Raw genomic sequence first — 27,753 nt, 5'->3', positions numbered from 1 at the left:
ATAGAAAAGGGGGGGCACGGGGGGGGACTGGGGGGCGGGGGGGCTCAGCCTTTCCCAGACACCCCCTCCTTGTCCTTGTCCTTGTCCGTGTCCTTTTCCTTTTCCGTGTCCTTTTCCGTGTCCTTGAAGTAGGGGTTGCCAAGGACCAGCCCCGCACCCTGTGCCCTGTCCCCCGCCGTGTCCTCCCCCGCCGGCACCCGCGGCCTGGGCCCTGTGGGGACAACGGGGACGGTGCCAGGCTGTCCCTGTGCCCCGGGGATGGGGACACGGGGGACAACGGGGACCGTGCCAGGCTGTCCCTGAGACCCGGGAATGGGGACACGGGGGACAACGGGGACGGTGCCAGGCTGTCCCTGTGCCCCGGGGATGGGGACACGGGGGACAACGGGGACCGTGCCAGGCTGTCCCTGAGACCCGGGGATGGGGACACGGGGGACAACGGGGACGGTGCCAGGCTGTCCCTGTGCCCCGGGGATGGGGACACGGGGGACAACGGGGACGGTGCCAGGCTGTCCCTGTGCCCCGGGGATGGGGACACGGGGGACAACGGGGACGGTGCCAGGCTGTCCCTGTGCCCCGGGGATGGGGACACGGGGGACAACGGGGACCGTGCCAGGCTGTCCCTGAGACCCGGGGATGGGGACACGGGGGACAACGGGGACGGTGCCAGGCTGTCCCTGTGCCCCTGGAGTGAGGATTCGAGGCTGGGGTGGGGACACGGGGGTACGGTGGTGCCGGTGCCAGCCTGTCCCTGTCCCCGGGGGTGACACGGGGGTACGGTGGTGCCGGTGCCAGCCTGTCCCTGTCCCGGGGGTGACACGGGGGTACAGTGGTGCCGGTGCCAGCCTGTCCCTGTCCCCGGGGGTGACACGGGGGTACGGTGGTGCCGGTGCCAGCCTGTCCCTGTCCCGGGGGTGACCCGGGGGTACGGTGGTGCCGGTGCCAGCCTGTCCCTGTCCCGGGGGTGACACGGGGGTACAATGGTGCCGGTGCCAGCCTGTCCCTGTCCCCGGGGGGGGGTGACCAGGCCCGTACCGATGTAGCTGAGCAGCACGGGCAGGAAGACCAGGCCGTGTGCCAGCCCCACCAGGGTGATGATGAGGTTGAGGCGGAAGAAGAAGATCTGGACGAGCCGCGCCTTGGCGAACGCCAGCACCACCACGCCCGGCAGGTTGGTCATGGCCACCCCGGCCACCACCTGCGGGGACAGCGGCCACCCTCAGCGACACGGGCTGGCCACGAGGGGAGGGCACCCCGCGGTGTCACCTCCCGGCCCCCGAGGGGATCCCCCGGTGTCACCCCCATCCCAGCAGGTGTCCCCAGTGTCCCCCGTGCCCACCTTGCTGCCCATGGTGACCGTGGCCTCGGTGGCTCGTGCCACCCGCGTGGGCTGGCGGCTGTGGGCGAAGGCGCAGGTGATGTGGGACACGAACTCCACCGAGATGCCCACAGCCTGCGGGGACACGGCGCTGTCAGCCCGGGCACCACCCGTACCCCCAGAGCCACCCCCTGTGCCCCACGGGCCTGTGCCACCTCAGGTCTCTGTGCCACCCACCCTGCGTTTCCTGTGTCTCTGTCCCACCCCACATCCCCATGCCACTCTGTGTGTCCCAAATCCCGTGCCACCCCACATGCCCCATGTCCCTGTGCCGCCTCATATGCCTGTGCCACCCCACAGTTCCCATATCCGCGTGCCACCCCAGATCCCCCATAGCACCGTGCCACCCCATGTCCCTGTGCCACCCCTCACACCCTGTGTCCCTGTGCCACCCCATATCCCTCAGGTCCCCCGTGCCACCCCATGTCCCCCATGTCCCTGTGCCACCCCATGTCCCCCATGTCCCTGTGCCACCCCATATCCCCCATGTCCCCGTGCCACCCCATATCCCTCAGGTCCCCCGTGCCACCCCATATCCCCCATATCCCCGTGCCACTCCATATCCCCCATGTCCCTGTGCCACCCCATATCCCCCAGGTCCCCGTGCCACTCCATATCCCCCATGTCCCTGTGCCACTCCATATCCCCCATGTCCCTGTGCCACCCCATATCCCCCAGGTCCCCGTGCCACTCCATATCCCCCATGTCCCCGTGCCACTCCATATCCCCATGTCCCTGTGCCACCCCATATCCCCGTGCCACCCCATATCCCCCATGTCCCCGTGCCACTCCATATCCCCCATGTCCCCGTGCCACTCCATATCCCCCATGTGCCCGTGCCACCCCATGTCCCCCATGTCCCCGTGCCACCCCATATCCCCCATATCCCCGTGCCACCCCATATCCCCCAGGTCCCCGTGCCACCCCATGCCCCCCATGTCCCTGTGCCACCCCATATCCCCCATGTCCCCGTGCCACCCCATATCCCCCATGTCCCCGTGCCACCCCATATCCCCCATGTCCCTGTGCCACCCCATATCCCCCATGTCCCCGTGCCACTCCATATCCCCCATGTCCCCGTGCCACTCCATATCCCCATGTCCCTGTGCCACCCCATATCCCCCATGTCCCCGTGCCACTCCATATCCCCCATGTCCCCGTGCCACTCCATATCCCCATGTCCCTGTGCCACCCCATGTCCCCGCTGTGCCCGCACCGCCACGAGGTTGATGAGTGCCACGGCGTTGTAGGGCACGCCCCAGAGTGCCATGCAGCCCACGGTGTCCAGCAGCACCATGGCGATGGTCAGCAGCGTGGCCAGGCTGGAGCGCAGGTCCATGCCCAGCAGCAGGAAGGACACGGCGAAGGTGGGCACGAGGCACAGTGCCAGCATCACCAGCCCCTCGTACACCACGGTCAGGTACTGCTCGTAGTACACGTACGTCACCCTGCGGGGACAGCGCCCGGGGGCACCGCTTGGCACCGGCTGTGGCACCGGCGTGGCACTGGGGAGCCCGAGATGGGCATCGAGCACCCCAAAACGGGCACTGGGTACACCGGTGTGGGCACTGGGCACCCCAAAATGGGCACTGGGTACACTGATAGGGGCACTGTGGCTCCCCAGAATGGCACTGGGCGCCCCAATACAGGACTGGGCACCCCAAAACGAGGACTGGGTACACTGATATGGGCACTGGGCACCCCAAAATGGGCACTGGGTACACTGATAGGGGCACTGTGGCTCCCCAGAATGGCACTGGGCGCCCCAATACAGGACTGGGCACCCCAAAATGGGCACTGGGTACGCTGGTATGGGCACTGGGCACCCCAAAATGGGCACTGGGTACACTGATAGGGGCACTGTGGCTCCCCAGAATGGCACTGGGCGCCCCAATACAGGACTGGGCACCCCAAAATGGGCACTGGGTACGCTGGTATGGGCACTGGGTACATTGATATGGGCACTGGGCACCCCAAAACAGGGACCGGGTACACTGATAGGGGCACTGTGGCTCCCCAGAATGGCACTGGGCACCCCAATATACAGGACTGGGCACCCCAAAATGGGCACCAGGTACCCTGATATGGCCACTGGGCATCCCAGCATGGGCATTGGGCACCCTGATACAGGCACTGGGCACCCCAAAGCAGCACCAGGCACCCTGACATGGGCACCCCTTAACTGGTCATCCCGTACCTGGGCACTGCCTGAGTTGGGGACCCCTCTAATCCCTGACTGGGCACCCATTTGTGACCCCCATCACAAGTTCGGGGGCACCCCCGGCACCCCAGGATGGGCATCCTGACCTGGGCACCTCTAACTGGGAACCCCTAAAATGGGCACCCACACTGACCCCTGACCGGGGCACCCACTTGTGACCCCACCAGCCCAGCACCCCCGAACGGGCACCCCGACCTGGGCACCTCTAACTGGGAACCCCCTAACTGGGGCACCTACCCATGACCCCCGTGAAGGGCTCTGGGCACCCCCAGCACCAGAATGGGCACCCCTCGCTGGGCACCCGCTGCTGACCCCCGCGCCCGTGGCGTCCCCGCGGTGCCACTCACGTGTAGGGGAAGACGCGGAAGGCGGGGTCGGTGCCGGGCACCCTGCGCAGGGTGTGGGTGATGCGCTCGGCCAGGGCACGGGCAGCGCGCAGGGCGGCCGTGAACTCCTGCGAGGTGCGGAGCGGCCGCTGGTACGCCATGAACCGCGACGCTGCGGGCACCGGGGGGCAGCGGTCACTCTGGGGGCAATGGGCACTCTGGGGGCAATGGGCACTCTGGGGGCAGAGGGCACTCTGGAGGGCAGCGGGCACCATAGGGGCAATGGGCACTCTGGGGACAGCGGTCACTCTGGGGGCAGCGGTCACTCCGGGGGCAGCGGTCACTCCGGGGGCACGGGGCACTCTGGGGGCAATGGGCACCATGGGGGCAGAGGGCACTCTGGGGGCAGAGGGGAGTCCGGAGGGCAGCGGGCACTCTGGGGGCAGTGGGCATTCTGGGGACAGCGGGCACTCTGGGGGCAGAGGGCACTCCGGGCCACGGGGCACTCTGGGGGCAGCGGTCACTCCGGGGGCATGGGGCACTCTGGGGGCCATGGGAACTCTGGGGGCAGAGGGCACTCTGGGGACAGCGGTCACTCCGGGGGCATGAGGCACTCCGGGGGCAATGGGCATTCTGGGGACAGAGGGCACTCTGGAGGGCAGCGGGCACCATGGGGGCAGCGGGCACTCTGGGGGCAATGGGCACTCTAGGGGCAGAGGACACTCTGAGGGCACGGGGCACTCTGGGGGCCGTGGGAACTCTGGGGGCAGCGGGCACTCTGGGGGCAATGGGAACTCTGGGGACAGCGGTCACTCTGGGGGCAGCGGGCACTCTGGGGGCAATGGGCACTCTGGGGGCAGAGGGCACTCTGGGGGCACGGGGCACTCTGGGGGCAGCGGTCACTCCGGGGGCATGGGGCACTCTGGGGGCAGCGGGCACACTGGGGGCAGTGGGCACTCTGGGGGCAGGGGACACTCTGGGGACAGCGGGCACTCTGGGGGCAGTGGGCACTCTGGGGGCAGCGGTCACTCTGGGGGCAGCGGTCACTCCGGGGGCATGGGGCACTCTGGGGGCAATGGGCATTCTGGGGACAGCGGTCACTCTGGGGACAGCGGTCACTCTGGGGGCACGGGGCAATCTGGGGGCAATGGGCACCATGGGGGCAGCGGGCACTCTGGGGGCAATGGGCACTCTGGGGGCAGCGGGCACCATGGGGGCAGCGGGCACTCTGGGGACAGTGGTCACTCCAGGAGCATCAGTCACCACGGGTGGCATCGGTCACTCCAGAGGGCAGCGGTCACTCCGGGGCCAGCGGGCACCACGGGGGCAGTGGTCACTCCAGGGAAAGCGGGCACTCCAGTGGCCACCCCGAGGGCAGCAGTTACCTCCAGGGGGGCAGTGGCTACCCCTGGGGTCAGCAGCCACCACGGGGCACAGCCGTCACCGCCGGCAATCAGTGGTCACTGCCGGGGGACGGTGGCCACCCCGGGGGGCAGTGGTCACCCCTGCGGTCAGTGGCCACCATGGGGGCAGCGGCCACCACAGAAGACAGCAGCCACCACTGGGAATCAGCAGCCACCGCCAGGGACGGCGGCTACCACGGGGGTCAGTGGCCACCCCCAGGGACAGTGGCTACCACGGGGGTCAGTGGCCACCGGCAGGGACAGTGGTCACCGCCGGGTTCAGTGGCCACGCCCGGAGCCCTGTCCCCCCCGTGTGCCCGCCGCACTCACCCAGGATGGTGCCGTTGGCATCCATGCTCACCGCGGTGTCGTAGGCGCCCAGGCCCCTGTGGGGACAGGGGGACACCCAGGGGGGTCAGGGGGGCACCCGGGGACACCCAGCGAGTGGCCACGCTGGGGCTCGAGTGCCCACGCTGGGGCCGTGCTGGGCCTCACTGGCCGGGACCCTGCGGGTGTCCCCCCAGGTGGCACCGAGCCCTGGGTGTCCCCCCAGGTGGAACCCACCCATGTGTCCCCACAGGTGGCACCGAGCCCTGGGTGTCCCCCCAGGTGGAACCCACCCATGTGTCCCCCCAGGTGGCACCGAGCCCTGGGTGTCCCCCCAGGTGGAACCCACCCATGTGTCCCCCCAGGTGGCACCGAGCCCTGGGTGTCCCCCCAGGTGGAACCCACCCATGTGTCCCCCCAGGTGGCACCGAGCCCTGGGTGTCCCCCCAGGTGGAACCCACCCATGTGTCCCCCCAGGTGGCACCGAGCCCTGGGTGTCCCCCCAGGTGGAACCCACCCATGTGTCCCCCCAGGTGGCACCGAGCCCTGGGTGTCCCCCCAGGTGGAACCCACCCATGTGTCCCCCCAGGTGGCACCGAGCCCTGGGTGTCCCCCCAGGTGGAACCCACCCATGTGTCCCCACAGGTGGCACCGAGCCCTGGGTGTCCCCACAGGTGGCACCGAGCCCCAGGTACCCCTCCAGATGACACCAACCCCTGAGCGTCCCCACAGGTGGCACCCACCCCTAGATGCCCCCACAGTGCCACCCACCTCTGTGTCCCCCTGGGTGGCATCTACCCCGTGTGTCCCCCTGGTGCCACCCCTCAGTGCCCCTCCCGGTGCCAGCAAGGTGCCACCCGCGGTGCCACCCCCGGTGCCACGCACCCCTTGGCACACTGCAGGTTGGGCCGGTCCTGCAGGAACCAGGGCAGGAAGCGCTGGAACTCCTCGGCCGTGGGGCGCCGCATCCACTGCAGGCACTGTTGGCAGTTCAGGTCACCTGCGGGCACACGGCGGGGTCAGCGCGGGCATCGCGGTGGACATCCAAAGGGCACCCAGTGGTCATCACAGTGGGCACCCAGTGGGAACCGTGGTAGGCAGCTAGTGGCCACCCAATGGACACCCAACAGGCACCCAATGGTCATCTCAGTGGGCACCCAATGGACACCATGGTGGGCACCCAATGGATACCCAATGGGCACCCAATGGTCATCTCAGTGGGCACCCAATGGACGCCATGGTGGGCACCCAATGGATACCCAATGGGCACCCAATGGCCATCTCAGTGGGCACTCAATGGCCACCATGGTCAGCACCCAATGGATACCCAATGGGCATCCAATGGTCGTCACAGTGGGCACTCAATGGCCACCATGGTGAGCACCCAATGGATACCCAATGGGCACCCAATGGCCATCTCAGTGGGCACCCAATGGACGCCATGGTGCTCACCCAACATACACCCAAGGACCACCATGGTGGGCACCCACTGGCCATTGCGGTGGACACTGAATGGACACCAAGGACCACCATGGTGGGCACCCAATGGCCATTGCGGTGGACACTGAATGGACACCAAGGACCACCATGGTGGGCACCCAATGGCCATTGCGGTGGACACTGAATGGACACCAAGGACCACCATGGTGGGCACCCAATGGCCACCACAGAGCACCCTCTGCCCCCCAGGCCCCACACTCACTGCTGGTGGAGGGGCAGAACTCCCCCTCGTCCGGCCCGGACTGGTGGAAGCGGCAGCAGTGCCCCATGGGGTTCAGCCAGTCCAGGAAATCGTCCACCCACGAGGTGGCCGGGATGGCCAGGTAGGACCTGGGTGGGGACACGGGGCTGGCAGGAGCCGGGCACGGCCAGCCCAGGTGCCCTCTGGGTGGCCCCGGGGTCACTCACACGTTGGGGAAGAGCGTGGCCAGCTGGATGGTCTGGGTGAGCGAGTCGGCGTCGCAGCCGGCACTGGAGCAGATGGCGTTGGTGCCGTTGGCCGAGGAGAAGTTGTAGCCACCCGTGGTGATGAAGTAGGTGGGGACACCCACGGCCAGGTACTGGTTCAGCGCCGAGAAGTACTGGAGCATGTACGAGTCCTGGGGACGGCCTCGCGTCAGCGCTGTGGCACCCACGGGTGGCACAAAGGGGTCCCCAAAGGGGTGCCAGCATCCCCGTGTGTCCCCACGCGGGGCCGTGTCACCCACTCTGGCACCCTCAGGGTCCTGGGGGGTCCCCAAAGGGATCCCAAAAGGGGTCACAAAAGGGGTCCCAAAAGGGGTCCCAGCATCCCCGTGTGTCCCCGCGCGGGGCCGTGTCACCCACTCTGGCACCCTCAGGGTGCTGGGGGGTCCCTGAGGGGGTCACTGTGTGGGGCTGTGTCAGCTCCCTCCGTGTGTCCCCATACAGCGCCACGTCACCCACCCAGCACCCACAGGGGGGGCTCAGAGGGGTCACCCCCACATGTCCCCTATAGGGCTGTGTCACCCCCCACGTCCCCTATAGGGCTGTGTCACCCCCCATGTCCCCTATAGGGCCGTGTCACCCCCCACGTCCCCTATAGGGCCGTGTCACTCCCCACGTTCCCTATAGGGCTGTGTCACCCCCACATGTCCCTGTATAGGGCCGTGTCACCCCACATGTCCCCTATAGGGCCGTGTCACTCCCCATGTCCCCTATAGGGCTGTGTCACCCCCACATGTCCCCTATAGGGCCGTGTCACCCCCACATGTCCCCTATAGGGCTGTGTCACCCCCCACGTCCCCTATAGGGCCGTGTCACCCCCCACGTCCCCTATAGGGCCGTGTCACTCCCCATGTCCCCTATAGGGCCGTGTCACCCCCCATGTCCCCTATAGGGCTGTGTCACCCCCACATGTCCCTGTATAGGGCCGTGTCACCCCACATGTCCCCTATAGGGCCGTGTCACTCCCCATGTCCCCTATAGGGCTGTGTCACCCCCCATGTCCCCTATAGGGCCGTGTCACCCCCACATGTCCCCTATAGGGCTGTGTCACCCCCCATGTCCCCTATAGGGCTGTGTCACCCCCCACGTCCCCTATAGGGCTGTGTCACCCCCACATGTCCCTGTATAGGGCTGTGTCACCCCCCACGTCCCCTATAGGGCCGTGTCACCCCCACATGTCCCCTATAGGGCTGTGTCACCCCCACATGTCCCCTATAGGGCTGTGTCACCCCCCACGTCCCCTATAGGGCCGTGTCACCCCACATGTCCCCTATAGGGCTGTGTCACCCCACATGTCCCCTATAGGGCCGTGTCACCCCCCACGTCCCCTATAGGGCCGTGTCACCCCCACATGTCCCTGTATAGGGCTGTGTCACCCCCCACGTCCCCTATAGGGCCGTGTCACCCCACATGTCCCCTATAGGGCTGTGTCACCCCCCACGTCCCCTATAGGGCCGTGTCACCCCCCACGTCCCCTATAGGGCCGTGTCACCCCCACATGTCCCCTATAGGGCCGTGTCACCCCCACATGTCCCCTATAGGGCTGTGTCACCCCCACATGTCCCTGTATAGGGCCGTGTCACCCCACATGTCCCCTATAGGGCCGTGTCACTCCCCATGTCCCCTATAGGGCTGTGTCACCCCCCATGTCCCCTATAGGGCCGTGTCACCCCACATGTCCCCTATAGGGCTGTGTCACCCCCCATGTCCCCTATAGGGCCGTGTCACCCCCCACGTCCCCTATAGGGCTGTGTCACCCCCCACGTCCCCTATAGGGCCGTGTCACCCCCCACGTCCCCTATAGGGCTGTGTCACCCCCCACGTCCCCTATAGGGCCGTGTCACCCCCACATGTCCCCTATAGGGCCGTGTCACCCCACATGTCCCCTATAGGGCCGTGTCACCCCCACATGTCCCCAAAGCTTCCCCCATGGGTGCCACCCCCCGGATGTCCCCCACGCTGTCCCCTCCCTCGCGTGTCCCCACCTCGGGCAGCGCCAGCTCCTGGTCCAGCCCCACGGACACCTGGAAGAGCAGGAAGAGCGCGGCGCAAGCCAGGAACAGGAACAGCAGCACCTGGGGGGGGGGGGGGGCTCCTGTTCAGGGACCCTCGGGACCCCCCCAAACCCCCCCACGGACCCCCCAAACCCCCAAACCCCCAAACCCCCCCACGGACCCCCCCATACCCCCCAAACCCCCCCACGGACCCCCCAAACCCCCAAACCTCCCCACGGACCCCCCATACCCCCCTACCGAGCCCCCAAACCCCCCTACCGACCCCCCATACCCCCAGACCCCCTCACGGACCCCCCCCAAACCCCCAAACTCCCCCACGGGCCCCCCAAACCCCCAAACTCCCCCACGGACCCCCCATATCCCCCAAACCCCCCTACCGACCCCCCAAACCCCCAAACACCCCCACGGACCCCCCCAAAACCCCAAAAACCCCCACGGACCCCCCATATCCCCCAAACCTCCCCACCGACCCCTTCCTCTCCCCCCAACCCTCCCAGATGCCCCCCAGTGCCCCCCATCCCCCCTATACCCTCCATGCCCCCCACAGCCTCGTGCCCCACATCATCCCAATGCCCCCCATTTACCCCCCAGCCCCCCAGTGCCCCCCGTGTCCCCCAATGCCCCCCAGTGCCCCCCAGTGCTCCCCAGTGCCCCCAGTGCTCCCCTGTGCCCCCAGTGCTCCCCTGTGCCCACAGTGCCCCCCAGTGCCCCCCATGTCCCCCAGTGCCCCCAGTGCTCCCCAGTGCCCCCCATGTCCCCCAGTGCCCCCCATTCCCCCCGTGCCCCCCGTGCCCCCCGTGCCCCTCACCACGGCGGGCCGCACGAGGGGGTGCAGCAGCAGGGGGGTGTAGTAGCGCTCGAGGAAGGGGCGCAGCAGCCGCGCCCCCGCCCGGCCCGGGCCGCCCTTGCCCGTCCCGCAGCAGCAGCAGAGATCGAAGCGCCCGGCCTGGGGGCACGGCGGGCTTGGCACAGCAGCTCCGGGCCCCCCCGCACCCCGCGGGTGTCCCCTGCTCACCCCGGGCACAGCCTGGGGACCCCGCACCCACCCTGGGGTCCCCACACCCATCCCACACCCACCTGGGGACCCCACACCCACCCTGGGGACCCTACACCCACCTCACACCCACCCTGGGGACCCCGCACCCACCCTGGGGTCCCCACACCCATCCCACACCCACCCTGGGGACCCTACACCCACCTCACACCCACCCTGGGGACCCCGCACCCACCCTGGGGTCCCCACACCCATCCCACACCCACCTGGGGACCCTACACCCACCCTGGGGTCCCCACACCCATCCCACACCCACCCTGGGGACCCTACACCCACTCCACACCCACCCTGGCGACCCCGCACCCACCTCACACCCACCTGGGGACCCCACACCCACCCTGGGGTCCCCACACCCACCCTGGGCAACCTATACCCACCCCACACCCACCCTGGGGACCCCGCACCCACCCTGGGGTCCCCACACCCACCCTGGGCAACCTATACCCACCCCACACCCACCCACCCACCTGGGGACCTCCTGCTCACCCTGGGGTCCCCACATCCACCCTGGGGACACCACACCCACCCTGGGGACCCCACACCCACCTCACACCCACCCTGGGGACCCTCTCACCCACCCTGGGGAACCTCACACCCACCCAGGGGACCTCCTGCTCACCCTGGGGACCCCACACCCACCCTGGGCACCCCACACCCACCTCATACCCACCCTGGGGTCCCCACACCCACCCTGGGGACCCCTTGCCCACCTTGTGCTCATCCTGGGGTCCCCACACCCACCCTGGGGACTCCTTGCCCACCTTGTGCTCATCCTGGGGTCCCCACACCCACCCTGGGGACTCCACGCTCACCCTGGGGACCCTATACCCACCCCCACATCCACCCTGGGGAACTCCTGCTCATCCCGTGCTCGTCCTGGGGACCCCACACCCACCCTGGGGACCCCACACCCACCCTGGGGACCCCACGCTCACCGTGAGCACTCCATACCCACTCCGTGCCCACTCCGTGCCCCCTCCCCTCGCCCCCCCGGTGCCCCCCCGGTGCCCCCCGGTGCCACCTCCTGCCGCCGGTTGTCCAGCGCCACCAGCGCCACGAACCCCGACATCTGCAGCACGAAGTCGAAGGCGATGGCGAGCGCGGCCGTGAGCGCGAACGTGCGCACGGCGGGCATGGACGAGAGGGCACCTGCGGGACCCCCGGCACCCCCGGGTCACCGGGACCTCCTCCGGACACTGCCCGGGCACCCCCCGGCTCACCCACCGGACAGCCCCGGGCACCACGCCTGCACTCCCGGGCCACCGGGGCACCCCGCGGGCCACCGGGACCTCCGTGGCACTCCCGTGTCGCCTCCCCTGGCACTCCCGTGTCACCAGGACCCCATGCCAGCCCCCCCACAGCACACCACCCCCCCCCGTCCCGTCCCCCTTGTCCCCCATGTCCCTGTGCCCCCCATGTCCCTGAGCACCCCCATGTCCCTGCGCCCCTCGTGCCCCCTGCTCCCCGGTGCCCCCGGTGCCCTTGGTCTCACGTCTCCCTGTCCCCCCCCATGTCCCCCCTTGTCCCCTGTGCCCAGTGCCCCCCATGTCCCTGTGCCCCCCATGTGCCCCCCGTGTGCCCCCGAGCACCCCCATGTCCCTGCGCCCCTCGTGCCCCCTGTCCCCCGGTGCCCTTGGTCCCCCCCCCCGTGCCCCCTTGTGCCCCTGGTCTCACGTCTCCCTGTCCCCCCCTGTCCCCCCCCGTCCCCTCCTGTCCGCTGTGCCCCCGGTGCCGCTCGTATTTCTGTGCCCAGTGTCCCCCATGTCCCTGTGCCCCCCGTGCCACCTCCATGTCCCTGTAGCCCCGGTGCCCCCCGTGCCCCGCGGTGCCCCCGGTGCCCCCCGGTCGCCGCCGACTCACCGAGCAGGAAGCAGACGGCCTCGGAGAGGCTGCAGAGCAGCATGCTGGGTGCCACCTGTGCCAGCACCCGCCCCAGGTGCTGCTCCCGCGTCTCGCCCGGCTCCCGCTGCGACTGCTGCTGCCCGGGGCGGGTCAGGGGCAGCCCGGGCACCCCCCGCTCCGGGGCACCCCCCGCTCCGGGGCACCCCCGCAGGGACCCCCCGCTCCGAGCAGACACCCGCCGGGAACCCCTCCCGGTGCCCCAGGGGCACCTCCCGCCCGCCCACCCGAGGGTGCCCACCTGCCCCGCGGGGACCCCCCAGGACCACCCCCCTTAGGGACACATTCCCCACGGGAATCCCAAAAGTGCGCCTGTGCCCCATGGGGACACCTGTCCCCAAAGGTGCCCCCATGCCCGCAGGTACCCCAAGGTGCCCCTGTGCCCCACAGGTGCCCCCGTGCCCCACGGACAGCCCCACCTCCAAGGTGCCCCTGTGCCCCACAGGTGCCCCCGTGCCCCACGGACAGCCCCATCTCCAAGGTGCCCCTGTGCCCCACAGGTGCCCCCGTGCCCCACGGACAGCCCCATCTCCAAGATGCCCCTGTCCCCCCGTCCCGTGGGGATCCCTGTGTCCCACAGGTGCCCCTGTGCCCCACAGGTGCCCGCATGCCCACAGGTGCCCCCACCCCACGGACCTGGAACTCCTGCACGAAGATGAAGATGTTGTCAGCGCCCACGGCCAGCACGAGGAAGGGCACGACCTCGATGATGATGAGGGACGAGGGCAGCCCCAGCAGCGCCAGGAGCCCCATGGATGCCAGCGTGGCGCCCAGCACCACGAGGATGCCACCCAGCGCCAGCGTCACCTTCGACTCCACCTGCGGCACCCCGAGCTCAGCACACCCAGGTCATCCCCTGCCAGCCCCCAACCCCCCCGGGGTGCACCGGGACCCTCCACCCCCATCCCCGAACCCCCCCGGGACGCACCGGGACCCTCCAGCACCCCCGAACCCCCCCGGGGTGCACCGGGACCCTCCAGCACCCCCGAACCCCCCCGGGACGCACCGGGACCCCCCAGCACCCCCGAACCCCCCCGGGGTGCACCGGGACCCTCCAGCACCCCCGAACCCCCCCGGGGTGCACCGGGACCCTCCAGCACCCCCGAACCCCCCCGGGACGCACCGGGACCCTCCACCCCCATCCCCGAACCCCCCCGGGGTGCACCGGGACCCTCTGCCAGCCCCGAACCCCCCCGGGACGCACCGGGACCCTCCAGCACCCCCGAACCCCCCCGGGGCGCACCGGGACCCCCCAGCACCCCCGAACCCCCCCGGAGTGCACCGGGACCCTCCAGCACCCCCGAACCCCCCCGGGACGCACCGGGACCCCCCAGCACCCCCGAACCCCCCCGGGGTGCACCGGGACCCTCCAGCACCCCCGAACCCCCCCGGGGTGCACCGGGACCCTCCAGCACCCCCGAACCCCCCCGGGGTGCACCGGGACCCTCCACCCCCATCCCCGAACCCCCCCGGGGTGCACCGGGACCCTCTGCCAGCCCCGAACCCCCCCGGGACGCACCGGGACCCTCCAGCACCCCCGAACCCCCCCGGAGTGCACCGGGACCCTCCAGCACCCCCGAACCCCCCCGGAGTGCACCGGGACCCTCCACCCCCATCCCCGAACCCCCCCGGGGTGCACCGGGACCCTCCAGCACCCCCGAACCCCCCCGGAGTGCACCGGGACCCTCCATCACCCCCGAACCCCCCCGGGGTGCACCGGGACCCTCCACCCCCATCCCCGAACCCCCCCGGGACGCACCGGGACCCTCCAGCACCCCCGAACCCCCCCGGGGTGCACCGGGACCCTCCAGCACCCCCGAACCCCCCCGGAGTGCACCGGGACCCTCCAGCACCCCCGAACCCCCCCGGGGCGCACCGGGACCCTCCAGCACCCCCGAACCCCCCCGGGGTGCACCGGGACCCTCCACCCCCATCCCCGAACCCCCCCGGGGTGCACCGGGACCCTCTGCCAGCCCCGAACCCCCCCGGGACGCACCGGGACCCTCCAGCACCCCCGAACCCCCCCGGAGTGCACCGGGACCCTCCACCCCCATCCCCGAACCCCCCCGGAGTGCACCGGGACCCTCCACCCCATCCCCGAACCCCCCCGGGACTGCACCGGGACCCTCCTGCCCAGCCCCGAACCCCCCCGGGACGCACCGGGACCCTCCAGCATCCCCGAACCCCCCCGGAGTGCACCGGGACCCTCCAGCATCCCCGAACCCCCCCGGAGTGCACCGGGACCCTCCAGCACCCCCGAACCCCCCCCCCCGGCTCACCGGGACCCTCCATCCCCCCCGTGCCCCCCCCGTGCCCCCCGGGCTCACCAGGACTCTCCTCCAGGCCGTGTACTCGCCCAGGGCCAGCGCGATGTAGACGAAGACCACCAGGTAACTGGTGGCGAACACCGGGATGTCCTCCCCACTCGTGCGGTTGATCTCGTCCTCCAGAGAGCGCTGAGGGCACAGCGACAGCTGAGGGGGCACCGCGCACCCCCCGCCCCGCAAAGGGGGCACAAGGGGCACGGGGGGTACCGGGGGCACGGGGACATAGAGGGGGAGCAGGGACATGGATGGCACTGGGGGCACCCAGGGACACGGGGGGGACACGGGGACAGGAAAGAACACGGGGGCACCAGGGACATGGGGGGCATGGAGGGGGCACGGGGGACATGGAGGGGACGCAGGGACAGGGGGAGCACAGGGGCATGAAAGGGACGCGGGGACACCGGGGGCACTGCGGGGGCAGAGGACACGGAACCATGGGGGGCACAGAGGACATGGAGGGGACACAGGGACGTGGGCGGCACCAGAGCATTGGGGGGCATTGGGGGACAGGGACATGGAGGGGACACGGGGGCACCAGGGGCACAGGGGCGTGGAGGGGACACAGGGACAGGGGGGCACAGGGGACATGGAGGGGGCACAGGACCATGGGGGGCACCGGGGGCACGGCGGGGACACGGAACCATGGGGAGCAGCGGGGGCACGGCGGGGACACGGGACCATGGGGGGCACAGGGGGACATGGAGGGGACACGGGGGGCACCGGGAACACTGCGGGGGCACGGCGGGGACAGAGGACACGGAACCATGGTGGGCAGCGGGGGCACGGCGGGGACACGGGACCATGGGGGGCACCGGGGGCACGGCGGGGGCAGAGGACACGGAACCATGGTGGGCAGCGGGGGCACGGCGGGGACACGGGACCATGGTGGGCACAGGGGACACGGCGGGGACACCGGACCATGGTGGGCACCGAGGGCACGGCGGGGGCACAGCGGGGGCACGGCGGGGACACCGGACCATAGTGGGCACAGGGGACACAGAGGGGACACGGGACCATGGTGGGCACAGGGGACACGGCGGGGACACCGGACCATGGTGGGCACCGGGGGCATGGCGGGGACACCGGACCATGGTGGGCAGCGGGGGCACTGCGGGGACACCGGACCACGGTGGGCACAGGGGACACGGAGGGGACACGGGACCATGGTGGGCACAGGGGGCATGGCGGGGACACGGGACCATGGGGGGCAGCGGGGGCACGGCGGGGACACGGGACCATGGTGGGCACAGGGGACACGGAGGGGACACCGGACCATGGGGGGCACCGGGGTCACGGCGGGGACACAGAACCATGGTGGGCAGCGGGGGCACTGCGGGGACACCGGACCATGGGGGGCACAGGGGACATGGAGGGGACACAGAACCATGGGGAGCACAGGGAACACGGAGGGGACACAGAACCATGCGGGGCACAGGGGGCACGGCGGGGACACCGGACCATGGTGGGCACCGAGGGCACAGCGGGGACCCCGCGGGGGCCGCACCTCTGCCATGAAGGTGACCGAGAGGTTGCGGCCGTGCTGCCGCTGGAAGTCGCGCACGACCTGCAGGAAGCGGCGCTCCCAGCTCTGCGCCCACTCGAGGCGCGGGTCCCCCGCCTCGAAGTTGTTCAGCGAGTAGGTGACGATCAGCGCCTCGGCCTCCGTGTACTCCGAGTCTGCGGGGACACGGCGGTGAGGGCGCGGGGACACGCGTGGCTGGCATCCCCGGTGCCCCCCTCCGGTGCCCCCCGTACCGCGGTAGCCGCCCAGGGCGATGTAGGGGAACACGGGCCCGCCGTACGCGGCCATGCAGCTCAGCTGCAGCGCCGTGATGTCCTTGAAGGAGAGCGGGGAGCTGGTGGGGACACGGCCCGGGGGGGTCAGCGGGGGCTGTGCCCGCCCCGGCCCCTGCCCTGTGCCCGCCAGCGCCCGGGGGGGCACCCCAGAGCACCCCGCTGTGATGGGGGACACAGAGGTGGCACTTCAGAGGACCCTACAGTGATGGGGGACAGAGAGGTGGCACTTCAGAGGACCCCGCTGTGATGGGGGACACAGAGGTGGCACCTCAGAGGACCCCGCTGTGATGGGGGACACAGAGGTGGCACTTCAGAGGACCCCGCTGTGATGGGGGACACAGAGGTGGCACCTCAGAGTACCCTACAGTGATGGGGGACACAGAGGTGGCACCTCAGAGGACCCCGCTGTGATGGGGGACAGAGAGGTGGCACCTCAGAGGACCCCGCTGTGATGGGGGACACAGAGGTGGCACTTCAGAGGACCCTACAGTGATGGGGGACACAGAGGTGGCACCTCAGAGGACCCCGCTGTGATGGGGGACACAGAGGTGGCACCTCAGAGGACCCCGCTGTGATGGGGGACACAGAGGTGGCACTTCAGAGGACCCCGCTGTGATGGGGGACACAGAGGTGGCACCTCAGAGTACCCTACAGTGATGGGGGACACAGAGGTGGCACCTCAGAGTACCCTACAGTGATGGGGGACAGAGAGGTGGCACTTCAGAGGACCCCGCTGTGATGGGGGACAGAGAGGTGGCACCTCAGAGGACCCCGCTGTGATGGGGGACAGAGAGGTGGCACTTCAGAGGACCCTACAGTGATGGGGGACACAGAGGTGGCACCTCAGAGGACCCCGCTGTGATGGGGGACACAGAGGTGGCACTTCAGAGGACCCTACAGTGATGGGGGACACACGGGTGGCACCCCAGAGCCACAGCCTGGCACCCTAAATGATGGAGGACACAGAGGTGACACCTCAGAGCACCCTACAGTGATTCAGGACACAGAGGTGGCACCCCAGCTGTCCTGGGGGTCACACCGAGAGCACCCCAGCCCCAGAACCTGGCACCTCACGGGCACTTGGACGTGCTGGGGGACACAGCGGTGGCACTCCCGCCCCACAGCTGGGCACCCGACTAGCACCGTGCCACCTCCAGCACCCCCCAGATGTCACCGGACCCCCACAGCTGGGCACCCCACGGCCACCGTGCCACCTCCAGCACCCCCCAGATGTCACCGGACCCCCACAGCTGGGCACCCCACGGCCACCGTGCCACCTCCAGCACCCCCCAGATGTCACCGGACCCCCACAGCTGGGCACCCCACGGTCACCGTGCCCCCACCCCCAGCCCCTCACCATCCCCCGCAGCCCCCCGCGCCCGCAGCACGCACTTGACGCAGTACATGAGGTGGTCGTGCCAGTCCACGATGCCCTTGTCCTTGCCATCCTCCTGCAGGGCCGTGAGCGCCAGGCGGCTGCCGTTGTTCTGGAAGTACTGGGTGACGCTGGACACGGCGCAGTCGCCCACGCTGGGCTCGGTGGGGTTCAGGGGGGCATAGCACACGTCCTGCAGGCTCACGTTCCTGCCCGCGCCCGGTGCCCACGCCGTGGTGGCTGCCAGCGTGTCCTGCAGCTCCAGCAGTGCCCGCAGCACGTCCTCGGCCAGGACCCCGCTGAAGTTCTTCGTGCCCAACACCACGGAGTCGTAGGTGAGCCCGGGCCGGCCCGGCGCCGTCACGATCACCTGGTTGGTGCGCAGGAAGGGCCCGAAGTGGCGGTCGTGGAACGCCTTCTCCTGCCTGGCACGGCTGCCCGGCGCCGACCACAGCTCCACGGGGTCCGTGGTGAGGCGTAGGGTCACCAGCCCAGCCGAGAGCCCGCCGGTGGCCAGCACGGCCACCACCAGCACGGCCACGGGGTGCGTGGCCACCGCCGTGCCCCACCAGCGGAACGCCCGCTCCAGGGCGCGGTGCCAAGCGTCGCCCGCCCGCTCCGAGCACCCGCGGCCGCGTGGCTTCTGTGCCACCTCGGCGGTGCCCCTGCGGCACAGCACGGCCACCAGGAAGACGAGGGCGAGGACGGCGAAGATGAGGATGCAGATGACCAGCACGCCATCGGCCTCGCCCAGGCGGAACGGCGGCGGCGGGTCCGAGGGTGGCACCACGGGCGGGCAGGCCCGGGCGCAGTCCTGGCACGAGCAGGGCTCCTGGTCAGCGCTGGGCGCTTGGTCACAGCCCCACACGGGCGCGTCCAGCGGGGCGATGCCCTGGCCGGGCTCGGAGCCGTTGGGCAGCAGCTGGAAGTCGATCTGCAGCGGTGCCAGCCCGTTGTTCTTGTCGCCCTGGAAGTCCAGCCAGCGCTGGGCCGTGCACAGCTGGGCACCGTAGCGGCCGCACATGGTGGCGATGGCATAGCCGCCGGTGGCCGGCAGCCGCACGCCCTGGCACGAGGCGAAGGCGGCCTCGGCGAAGCGGGCGCGGTAGAAGAGCTGGTACTCCAGCACGGCGCGGGCACCGGGCACCAGGGCGTAGTCGGCGACGCGGGTGACGTTGGTGAACAGGCTCTGGTCGGGGCTGCAGATGTTGTGGCAGTAGAGGTTGGCGAAGTTGCGGGCACAGGCGGGGCACCGTGCCAGCACGGCGCCCGACAGCCCCACGCTGAGGCGCAGCGCGACGAGCTGCCCGTAGCTGCAGCAGACGCGCGTGGTGTCGTTGTCGCCGCGCACCAGCTCGGGGCACACGGAGCGCAGCAGTGCCAGCAGTGCCCCCGAGGCCACCCGCGCCGGCGTGTTGGACAGGCAGGGCACCTTGGAGGGCACCAGAGACACGTTGACCTCGGGGTTGGTGCCGCACTCGCCGTAGAAGGCGCAGACGCCGGCCTGGTGCGTGGGGGTCAGCGACGGCGATGCCTGCGGGGATGGGCGAGGGGACGGGTTGGTGGCGTGGCGGTGGCACCTCGAGGAGCCGCGTGGCACCTGATGGGTGCTGAGGAGGTGTCCCCACAGCTCTGCCACCTTCAGCACCCAAATGGCACCCAGGTGGCACCTGATGGGTGCTGAGGAGGTGTCCCCACAGCTCTGCCACCTTCAGCACCCAAATGGCATCCAGGTGGCACCTGATGGGTGCTGAGGAGGTGTCCCCACAGCTCTGCCACCTTCAGCACCCAAATGGCACCCAGGTGGCACCTGATGGGTGCTGAGGAGGTGTCCCCACAGTTCTGCCACCTTCAGCACCCAAATGGCACCCAGGTGGCACCTGATGGGTGCTGAGGAGGTGTCCCCACAGCTCTGCCACCTTCAGCACCCAAATGGCACCCAGGTGGCACCTGATGGGTGCTGAGGAGGTGTCCCCACAGCTCTGCCACCTTCAGCACCCAAATGGCACCCAGGTGGCACCTGATGGGTGCTGAGGAGGTGTCCCCACAGCTCTGCCACCTTCAGCACCCAAATGGCATCCAGGTGGCACCTGATGGGTGCTGAGGAGGTGTCCCCACAGCTCTGCCACCTTCAGCACCCAAATGGCACCCAGGTGGCACCTGATGGGTGCTGAGGAGGTGTCCCCACAGCTCTGCCACCTTCAGCACCCAAATGGCACCCAGGTGGCACCTGATGGGTGCTGAGGAGGTGTCCCCACAGCTCTGCCACCTTCAGCACCCAAATGGCACCCAGGTGGCACCTGATGGGTGCTGAGGAGGTGTCCCCACAGCTCTGCCACCTTCAGCACCCAAATGGCACCCAGGTGGCACCTGATGGGTGCTGAGGAGGTGTCCCCACAGCTCTGCCACCTTCAGCACCCAAATGGCACCCAGGTGGCACCTGATGGGTGCTGAGGAGGTGTCCCCACAGTTCTGCCACCTTCAGCACCCAAATGGCACCCAGGTGGCACCTGATGGGTGCTGAGGAGGTGTCCCCACAGTTCTGCCACCTTCAGCACCCAAATGGCACCCAGGTGGCACCTGATGGGTGCTGAGGAGGTGTCCCCACAGCTCTGCCACCTTCAGCACCCAAATGGCACCCAGGTGGCACCTGATGGGTGCTGAGGAGGTGTCCCCACAGCTCTGCCACCTTCAGCACCCAAATGGCACCCAGGTGGCACCTGATGGGTGCTGAGGAGGTGTCCCCACAGCTCTGCCACCTTTGGTTGTGTCAAATGGCATCCAAAGGGCACCACACCAGTGTCCCCACAGCTCTGCCACCCCCAGCCCCTCCAAAGGGCACCACTGCAGTGTCCCCCCACTCTGTCATCCCCCAGCCCCTCCAGATGGCACCCAAGTGGCACCTGATGGACGCTGCAGAGGTGTCCCCACAGCTCTGCCACCTTTGGTTGTGTCAAATGGCACCCAAATGGCATCCAGTGGGCACCCAAAGGGCACCACTGCAGTGTCCCCCCGCTCTGTCACCCCCAGTCCCTCCAGATGGCACCCAGGTGGCACCTGATGGGCACTGCGGAGGTGTCCCCACAGCTCTGCCACCCCCAGCCCCTCCAAATGCCACCCAAATGGCACCCAAAGGGCACCACTGCAGTGTCCCCAGAGCTCTGTCACCCCCAGCCCCTCCAAAGGGCACCCAAATGGCACCCAAATGTCACCCAAAGGGCAGCACTCCAGTGTCCCCCCACTCTGCCACCCCCAGCCCCTCCAAATGGCACCCAAATGGCACCTAAATGGCACCCAAATGGCACCCAGCTGTCACCCAAAGGGCACCACAAGGGGCGGCTCTGCCACTCCCAGCTGCTCCGAATCGCCCCCGAGCGGCATCCAAAGGGCACCTCCCTGTCCCTGCCACCTCTAAATGGCACCCAAACGGTACCCGCTGGGTGCCACAACGGGGCTCTGTCCCTGTCACCTCTGTCACCCAAACGGTACCCGCTGGGTGCCACAACGGGCCCTGGCTCTGTCACCTCTAAATGGCACCCGATGGGCACCACGAGGGTGTCCCCCGGTTCTGCCACCCCCAAACCTCCCAGGTGCCACCCAAACATCACCCAATGGATGCCACCATGAGGCTCCCTGATGTCACCCGGCCCCCAAATGTCACCCGACGGGCACCACACGAGTGTCCCCCCACCTGTGCCACCCCCAGCCCCTCGAAATGCCACCCAACAGGCGCCACAACCATGTCCCCTGGTTCTGCCAGCCCCAGTGGCCCCAAATGGCACCCAAAGGGCACCACGGCTGTGCCACCCTCAGCCCCTCCCTGGTGTCACCGCACGGGCACCGCTGTCCCCTGGCTCTGCCACCCTCCCCAGTGTCACCCGACTGGCACCGCTGTCCCCTATCTGTGCCACCCTCAGCCCCTCCCCGGTGTCACCCCACGGGCACCGCTGTCCCCCACCTGTGCCACCCTCAGCCCCTCCCCAGTGTCCCCCACCTGTGCCACCCTCCCCAGTGTCACCCGACTGGCACCGCTGTCCCCCTCCCGTGCCACCCTCCGCCCCCGCGGTCCCCGCGTCCCTCCCGGTGCCACCCGCGGTGTCGCCGGTCCCCTACCAGCGCCAGGAGCGCGGCGAGCAGGGCTGCGGGCAGTGCCAGGCTGCCGGCCATGCTGACGGGTGGGTGTCCCCGGTGCCACCGGGCCCTATAAACCGGCCCCCCGCCCCCGCGGTGCCACCCGGGGAGGGCCCTGCTGGCCTGATGGCCCCGGGGCCAATCAGCCCCGCGCGGGGCCGTAAATCCCGGGATCATTAACCCGGATCGATCGATCGATCCCGACGGGCGGGGCCGCGGCAACGCCGGCGCCCATTTGGGGAGAAAAACCGGGAATTCGGGAGCGCGGGGTGGCACGGGGTGGCGGTGCCAGCAGGGGTCACCCACGGGCAACGAAATGGGGAGAAAACCCGGGGATTCGGGAGCGCGGGGTGGCGGTGCCAGCAGGGGTCACCCATGGGTGCCAATTTGGGGAGAAAAACCGGGAATTTGGGAGCGCGGGGTGGCGGTGCCAGCAGGGGTCACCCATGGGTGCTAATTTGGGGAGAGAACCGGGAATTCGGGAGCTCAGGGTGGCACGGGGTGCCAGCGGGGCGTCACCCACGGGCACTGTGACAGTACCAGTGCCACATCCCGCCCTGGTGTCCCCCACGGCGCGGGCAGGGACCCTGCGGTGCCGCTGCCATCCCGGCGGTGGCAGGGCCACCCCAGTGCCACCCCGGCGGTGGCACGACCGTTCCGACAGTGTCGGTGCCATCCCGGTGGTGGCAGGGCCACCCCGCTGCCATCCCAGCGGTGACAGGGCCATGCTGGTGCCATCCCAGCAGTGACAGGACCACCCCGCTGCCATCCCAGCAGTGGCAGGGCCACCCCGATGCCATCCCAGCGGTGACAGGACCACCCCGCTGCCATCCCAGCAGTGACAGGACCACCCCGCTGCCATTCCAGCAGTGACAGGGCCACCCCGATGCCATCCCGGCGGTGACAGGACCACCCCGATGCCATCCCAGCAGTGACAGGACCACCCCGATGCCACCCCAGCGGTGACAGGACCACCCCGCTGCCATCCCAGCGGTGACAGGGCCACCCCGATGCCACCCCAGCAGTGACAGGACCACCCCGCTGCCATCCCAGCGGTGACAGGGCCACCCCGATGCCACCCCAGCGGTGACAGGACCACCCCGATGCCACCCCAGCAGTGACAGGACCACCCCGATGCCATCCCAGCGGTGACAGGGCCACCCCGATGCCACCCCAGCAGTGACAGGACCACCCCGCTGCCATCCCAGCAGTGACAGGGCCACCCCGCTGCCACCCCAGCGGTGACAGGACCACCCCGATGCCACCCCAGCAGTGACAGGACCACCCCGATGCCATCCCAGCGGTGACAGGGCCACCCCGATGCCACCCCAGCGGTGACAGGACCACCCCGATGCCATCCCAGCGGTGACAGGGCCACCCCGCTGCCATCCCAGCGGTGACAGGGCCACCCCGATGCCATCCCGGCGGTGACAGGACCACCCCGATGCCATCCCAGCAGTGACAGGGCCACCCCGATGCCATCCCAGCGGTGACAGGACCACCCCGATGCCATCCCGGCAGTGACAGGGCCACCCCGCTGCCATCCCAGCAGTGACAGGACCACCCCGCTGCCACCCCAGCAGTGACAGGACCACCCCGCTGCCATCCCAGCGGTGACAGGGCCACCCCAATGCCATCCCAGCAGTGACAGGGCCATTCTGGTGCCATCCCAGCAGTGACAGGGCCACCCCGATGCCATCCCAGCGGTGGCAGGGCCACCCCGCTGCCACCCTCGCGTGCCGCCGCCGCCGCCCCGGTGCCCTGTGTCCCCGTGCCCGGCGGGTTCAGGGCCACCAGGGCAGCCTTGGACCCCGATAAGGCGCTGCCACCCCGATAAGGGGCTGGGCAGGGCCACACCCGCCGCTGACGCCACCGGGGTGTGGCAGTGCCACACCCGCACCCCCCCCCCCAACCCCCGGTACCGGTGCCACCCCCGAGCCCCCGCCGGGTCCCCGCCGTGTCCCCGAGGGGCTCCGAGTGCCCCCCGGTGCCAGCGGTGCCACCGCGGGCTGTCCCCGGCCCGCCGCTCATGGCCTGGGTGGCCTTGGCGAGATAAGGGGGGCGATAAGGGGGGCGATAAGGGGGGCGATAAGGGGGGCGATAAGGGGGGCGATAACGGGGGGAGGGGGTCCCGCCCTGGCACCTTTGCCCGCACCCCACGCCTCAATCACGAGCCCGGCCCCGAGGTGTTCCCGTCACCCGGCTGGCACTGTCCCCAGCACGGCCGTGCCACGCAGCCACCACGGGACACCCGGCAGAGCGGTGCCCAGGCACCTTTATTGTCACCAACCCCCGGTGGGCACCGCAGAGACCCCCCCCGGCCCTCGGGAGGGGGACATGGTGAGCCCAGGGTGGCCAGGATGTCCCCAGGGTGAGTCAGGGGGTGACCACGATGTCCCCAGGGTGGCCGTGGTGTCCCCAGGGTGGGTCAGGGGGTGGCCATGGTGACCCCAGGGTGGCCACGATGTCCCCAAGGTGGCACAGGGGGTGGCCACAGTGTCCTCAAGGTGGCACAGGGGGTGACCATGGTGTCCCCAGGGTGGGTCAGGGGGTAGCCACAGTGTCCCCAAGGTGGGTCAAGGGGTGACCACGATGTCCCCAGGGTGGCCATGAGTAGCACAGGAGGTGGCCATGATGTCCCCAGGGTGGCCACGATGTCCCCAAGGTGGCACAGGGGGTGGCCACGGTGTCCTCAAGGTGGCACAGGGGGTGACCATGGTGTCCCCAGGGTGGGTCAGGGGGTGGCCGTGGTGTCCCCAGGGTGACCCCAGGGTGTCCCCGGGGTGTCCCTGGGGTGGCCCCGGGCTGGCCCCAGGTGGCCCCGGGCTCAGGGGGTGCCCCCAGCCCCGCGCTTGGTCCCTCTCTTGGTCCCTCGCTGGGCGAACCTGAAGCTCTGCAGGGGATTCCCGGAGCCGCGGGGCTGCAAGAGAACCAGGGGGGGTTTGGGGGGGATTTTGGGGAGATTTTGGGGGGATTCTGGGGGGATTTGGGGATTTGGGGGTGCCTGGGGGGGGGTCCCTCATCTTGGACCAGCCCAGCAGGACCCCAGGGAGGGCAGAGGAAGGAATCTGGGGGGGGGGGGGGCGGGCGGGGAGGAGGGATTTGAGGGATTTTAGGAGAATTTGAGGGCGATTTGAGGTTTTGAGGGGCGATTTTGGGGTTTTGGGGGGTGATTTTGAGGGGTTTCAGGGCGATTTTGGGGTCCCTCACCTTGTTCCCCCCCCGGCGGGCCCCGGCTCCTCGGGGACATTTTTTCTTCTTGGGGCCGGGCTTGGCGATGCCACGGAGGCTGGGGGGCACTGGGGGGGCAAAAATGGGGTTATTGCACCCCAAAACCACCCCAGGACCCCATTTCCCACCCCAAAACCACCCCAGGACCCCATTTCCCACCCCAAAACCACCCCGGGACCCCATTTCCCACCCCAAAACCACCCCAGGATCCCATTTTGTCCCGTTTTTTCCCCAAAACAGGACCTGGGGGCAATCGGGGGGGGGGTCTCCCCACCCCCCAAACCACTCCCAATCCCCATTTTTCCCATTTTCCCTCCACTTCCCCCCGATTTTTCCCACTTTCCCCCCATTTTTCCCACATTTTCCCCCAATTTCCCCCTTTTTTCCTCCCATTTCTCCTGTTATTTCCCCATTTTTCCCCATTTTCTCACCATTTCTCCTGTTATTTCCCCATTTTCCCCGGATTTTCCCCATTTCCTGCCGGTTTGTCCCCATTTTTCCCTTTTTTTCCTGGTTTTTTCCCCGGTTTTTCCCTGGTTTTGCCCATTTTTGCCCATTTTTCCCCATTATTTGCCCGGTTTTGCCCCATTTTTTGCCCGTTTTTTGCCCATTTTGCCCCATTTTCCCCATTTTCCCCCATTTTTTCCCATTTATTCACCATTTTCCCCCAGTTTTTCCCCATTTTTTCCCCGGTTTTGCTCATTTTTTCACCGTTTTTGCCCATTTTTTCCCCGTTTTTGCCCGTTTCTGCCCCATTTGTGCCCATTCCGTACCCAGGTAGTCGGGCACGTGTGCCAGGTGCGGCTGCACGCTGGCCGGGTGCAGGGGCCGCTCCCACTGCCCCATTTCCCACCCAGTTTTTCCCCTTTTTTTCACCGTTTTTGCTCATTTTTTCACCGTTTTTGCCCATTTTTTCCCCGTTTTTGCCCATTTTTGCCCCATTTGTGCCCATTCCGTACCCAGGTAGTCGGGCACGTGTGCCAGGTGCGGCTGCACGCTGGCCGGGTGCAGGGGCCGCTCCCACTGCCCCATTTCCCACCCAGTTTTTCCCCAGTTTTTCCCCATTTTTCCCCATTTTTACCCCGTTTTTGCTCATTTTTTCACCGTTTTTGCCCATTTTGTGCCCATTTTTGCCCGGTTTTGCCCCATTTGTGCCCATTCCGTACCCAGGTAGTCGGGCACGTGTGCCAGGTGCGGCTGCACGCTGGCCGGGTGCAGGGGCCGCTCCCACTGCCCCATTTCCCACCCAGTTTTTCCCCAGTTTTCCCCATTTTTTCACCGGTTTTGCTCATTTTTTCACCGTTTTTGCCCATTTTTGCCCCATTTGTGCCCACCCCGTACCCAGGTAGTCGGGCACGTGTGCCAGGTGCGGCTGCACGCTGGCCGGGTGCAGGGGCCGCTCCCACTGCCCCATTTCCCACCCAGTTTTTCCCCATTTTTCCCCATTTTTTCACCGTTTTTGCTCATTTTTTCACCGTTTTTGCCCCATTTTTTGCCCATTTTTGCCCGTTTCTGCCCCATTTGTGCCCATTCCGTACCCAGGTAGTCGGGCACGTGTGCCAGGTGCGGCTGCACGCTGGCCGGGTGCAGGGGCCGCTCCCACTGCCCCATTTCCCACCCAGTTTTTTCCCCATTTTTCCCCATTTTTTCACCGTTTTTGCTCATTTTTTCACCGTTTTTGCCCGTTTTGGCCCGTTTTCCCCGTTTTTGCCCATTTTTGCCCCATTTGTGCCCACCCCGTACCCAGGTAGTCGGGCACGTGTGCCAGGTGCGGCTGCACGCTGGCCGGGTGCAGGGGCCGCTCCCACTGCCCCATTTCCCACCCAGTTTTTCCCCATTTTTCCCCATTTTTACCCCGTTTTTGCTCATTTTTTCACCGTTTTTGCCCGATTTTTTGCCTGTTTTTGCCCGGTTTTGCCCCATTTATGCCCACCCCGTACCCAGGTAGTCGGGCACGTGTGCCAGGTGCGGCTGCACGCTGGCCGGGTGCAGGGGCCGCTCCCACTGCCCCATTTCCCACCCAGTTTTTCCCCATTTTTCCCCATTTTTACCCCGTTTTTGCCCATTTTTTCACCGTTTTTGCCCATTTTTTGCCCATTTTTGCCCGGTTTTGCCCCATTTGTGCCTATTCCGTACCCAGGTAGTCGGGCACGTGTGCCAGGTGCAGCTGCACGCTGGCCGGGTGCAGGGGCCGCTCCCACTGCCCCATTTCCCACCCAGTTTTTCCCCATTTTTCCCCATTTTTACCCCGTTTTTGCTCATTTTTTCACCGTTTTTGCTCATTTTTTCACTGTTTTTGCCCAT

General features: G+C 68.4%; 2 protein-coding genes across 5 annotated transcripts; both read right to left on the bottom strand.

Annotated features, from left to right (window-relative positions):
* Positions 1-15: 15 nt before the first annotated feature.
* On the bottom strand, positions 16-24,059 carry NPC1L1 (NPC1 like intracellular cholesterol transporter 1). Of its 2 annotated transcripts, none has more exons than XM_032092153.1 (19): positions 22,201-24,059; positions 18,105-19,621; positions 16,671-16,771; positions 16,420-16,592; positions 14,916-15,044; positions 13,225-13,407; positions 12,550-12,667; positions 11,711-11,838; positions 10,444-10,581; positions 9,606-9,695; positions 7,564-7,754; positions 7,358-7,485; positions 6,541-6,655; positions 5,659-5,714; positions 3,947-4,097; positions 2,595-2,826; positions 1,340-1,453; positions 1,036-1,198; positions 16-211 (listed from the first exon to the last, which is right to left on the bottom strand). In XM_032092153.1, the coding sequence occupies exons 1-19, from the start codon at positions 22,393-22,395 to the stop codon at positions 45-47; spliced, it is 4,089 nt and encodes a 1,362-aa protein (XP_031948044.1). In that variant the 5' UTR covers positions 22,396-24,059; the 3' UTR covers positions 16-44. The 2 variants fall into 2 exon arrangements, with proteins under 2 accessions (XP_031948044.1, XP_031948045.1); XM_032092154.1 differs by having other exon boundaries at positions 17-211; positions 12,550-12,664; positions 22,201-24,058.
* A 388-nt stretch (positions 24,060-24,447) lies between these two features.
* Positions 24,448-27,490, bottom strand: LOC116435712 (probable ATP-dependent RNA helicase DDX56). 3 transcript variants are annotated; one of them, XM_032092250.1, is made up of 4 exons: positions 26,223-26,342; positions 25,429-25,517; positions 24,985-25,138; positions 24,448-24,951 (listed from the first exon to the last, which is right to left on the bottom strand). In XM_032092250.1, the coding sequence occupies exons 1-4, from the start codon at positions 26,336-26,338 to the stop codon at positions 24,795-24,797; spliced, it is 516 nt and encodes a 171-aa protein (XP_031948141.1). In that variant the 5' UTR covers positions 26,339-26,342; the 3' UTR covers positions 24,448-24,794. The 3 variants fall into 3 exon arrangements, with proteins under 3 accessions (XP_031948141.1, XP_031948143.1, XP_031948142.1); XM_032092252.1 differs by lacking the exon at positions 26,223-26,342 and adding an exon at positions 27,390-27,490 and having other exon boundaries at positions 24,448-25,138; XM_032092251.1 differs by having other exon boundaries at positions 24,448-25,138; positions 26,223-26,325.
* Between the last annotated feature and the right edge of the window lie 263 nt (positions 27,491-27,753).

The sequence above is a fragment of the Corvus moneduloides genome, chromosome 27 (genome assembly GCF_009650955.1).
Source record: "Corvus moneduloides isolate bCorMon1 chromosome 27, bCorMon1.pri, whole genome shotgun sequence".
NCBI classification, from domain to species: domain Eukaryota; kingdom Metazoa; phylum Chordata; class Aves; order Passeriformes; family Corvidae; genus Corvus; species Corvus moneduloides.
This window is presented reverse-complemented; position numbering and strand designations above follow the sequence as displayed.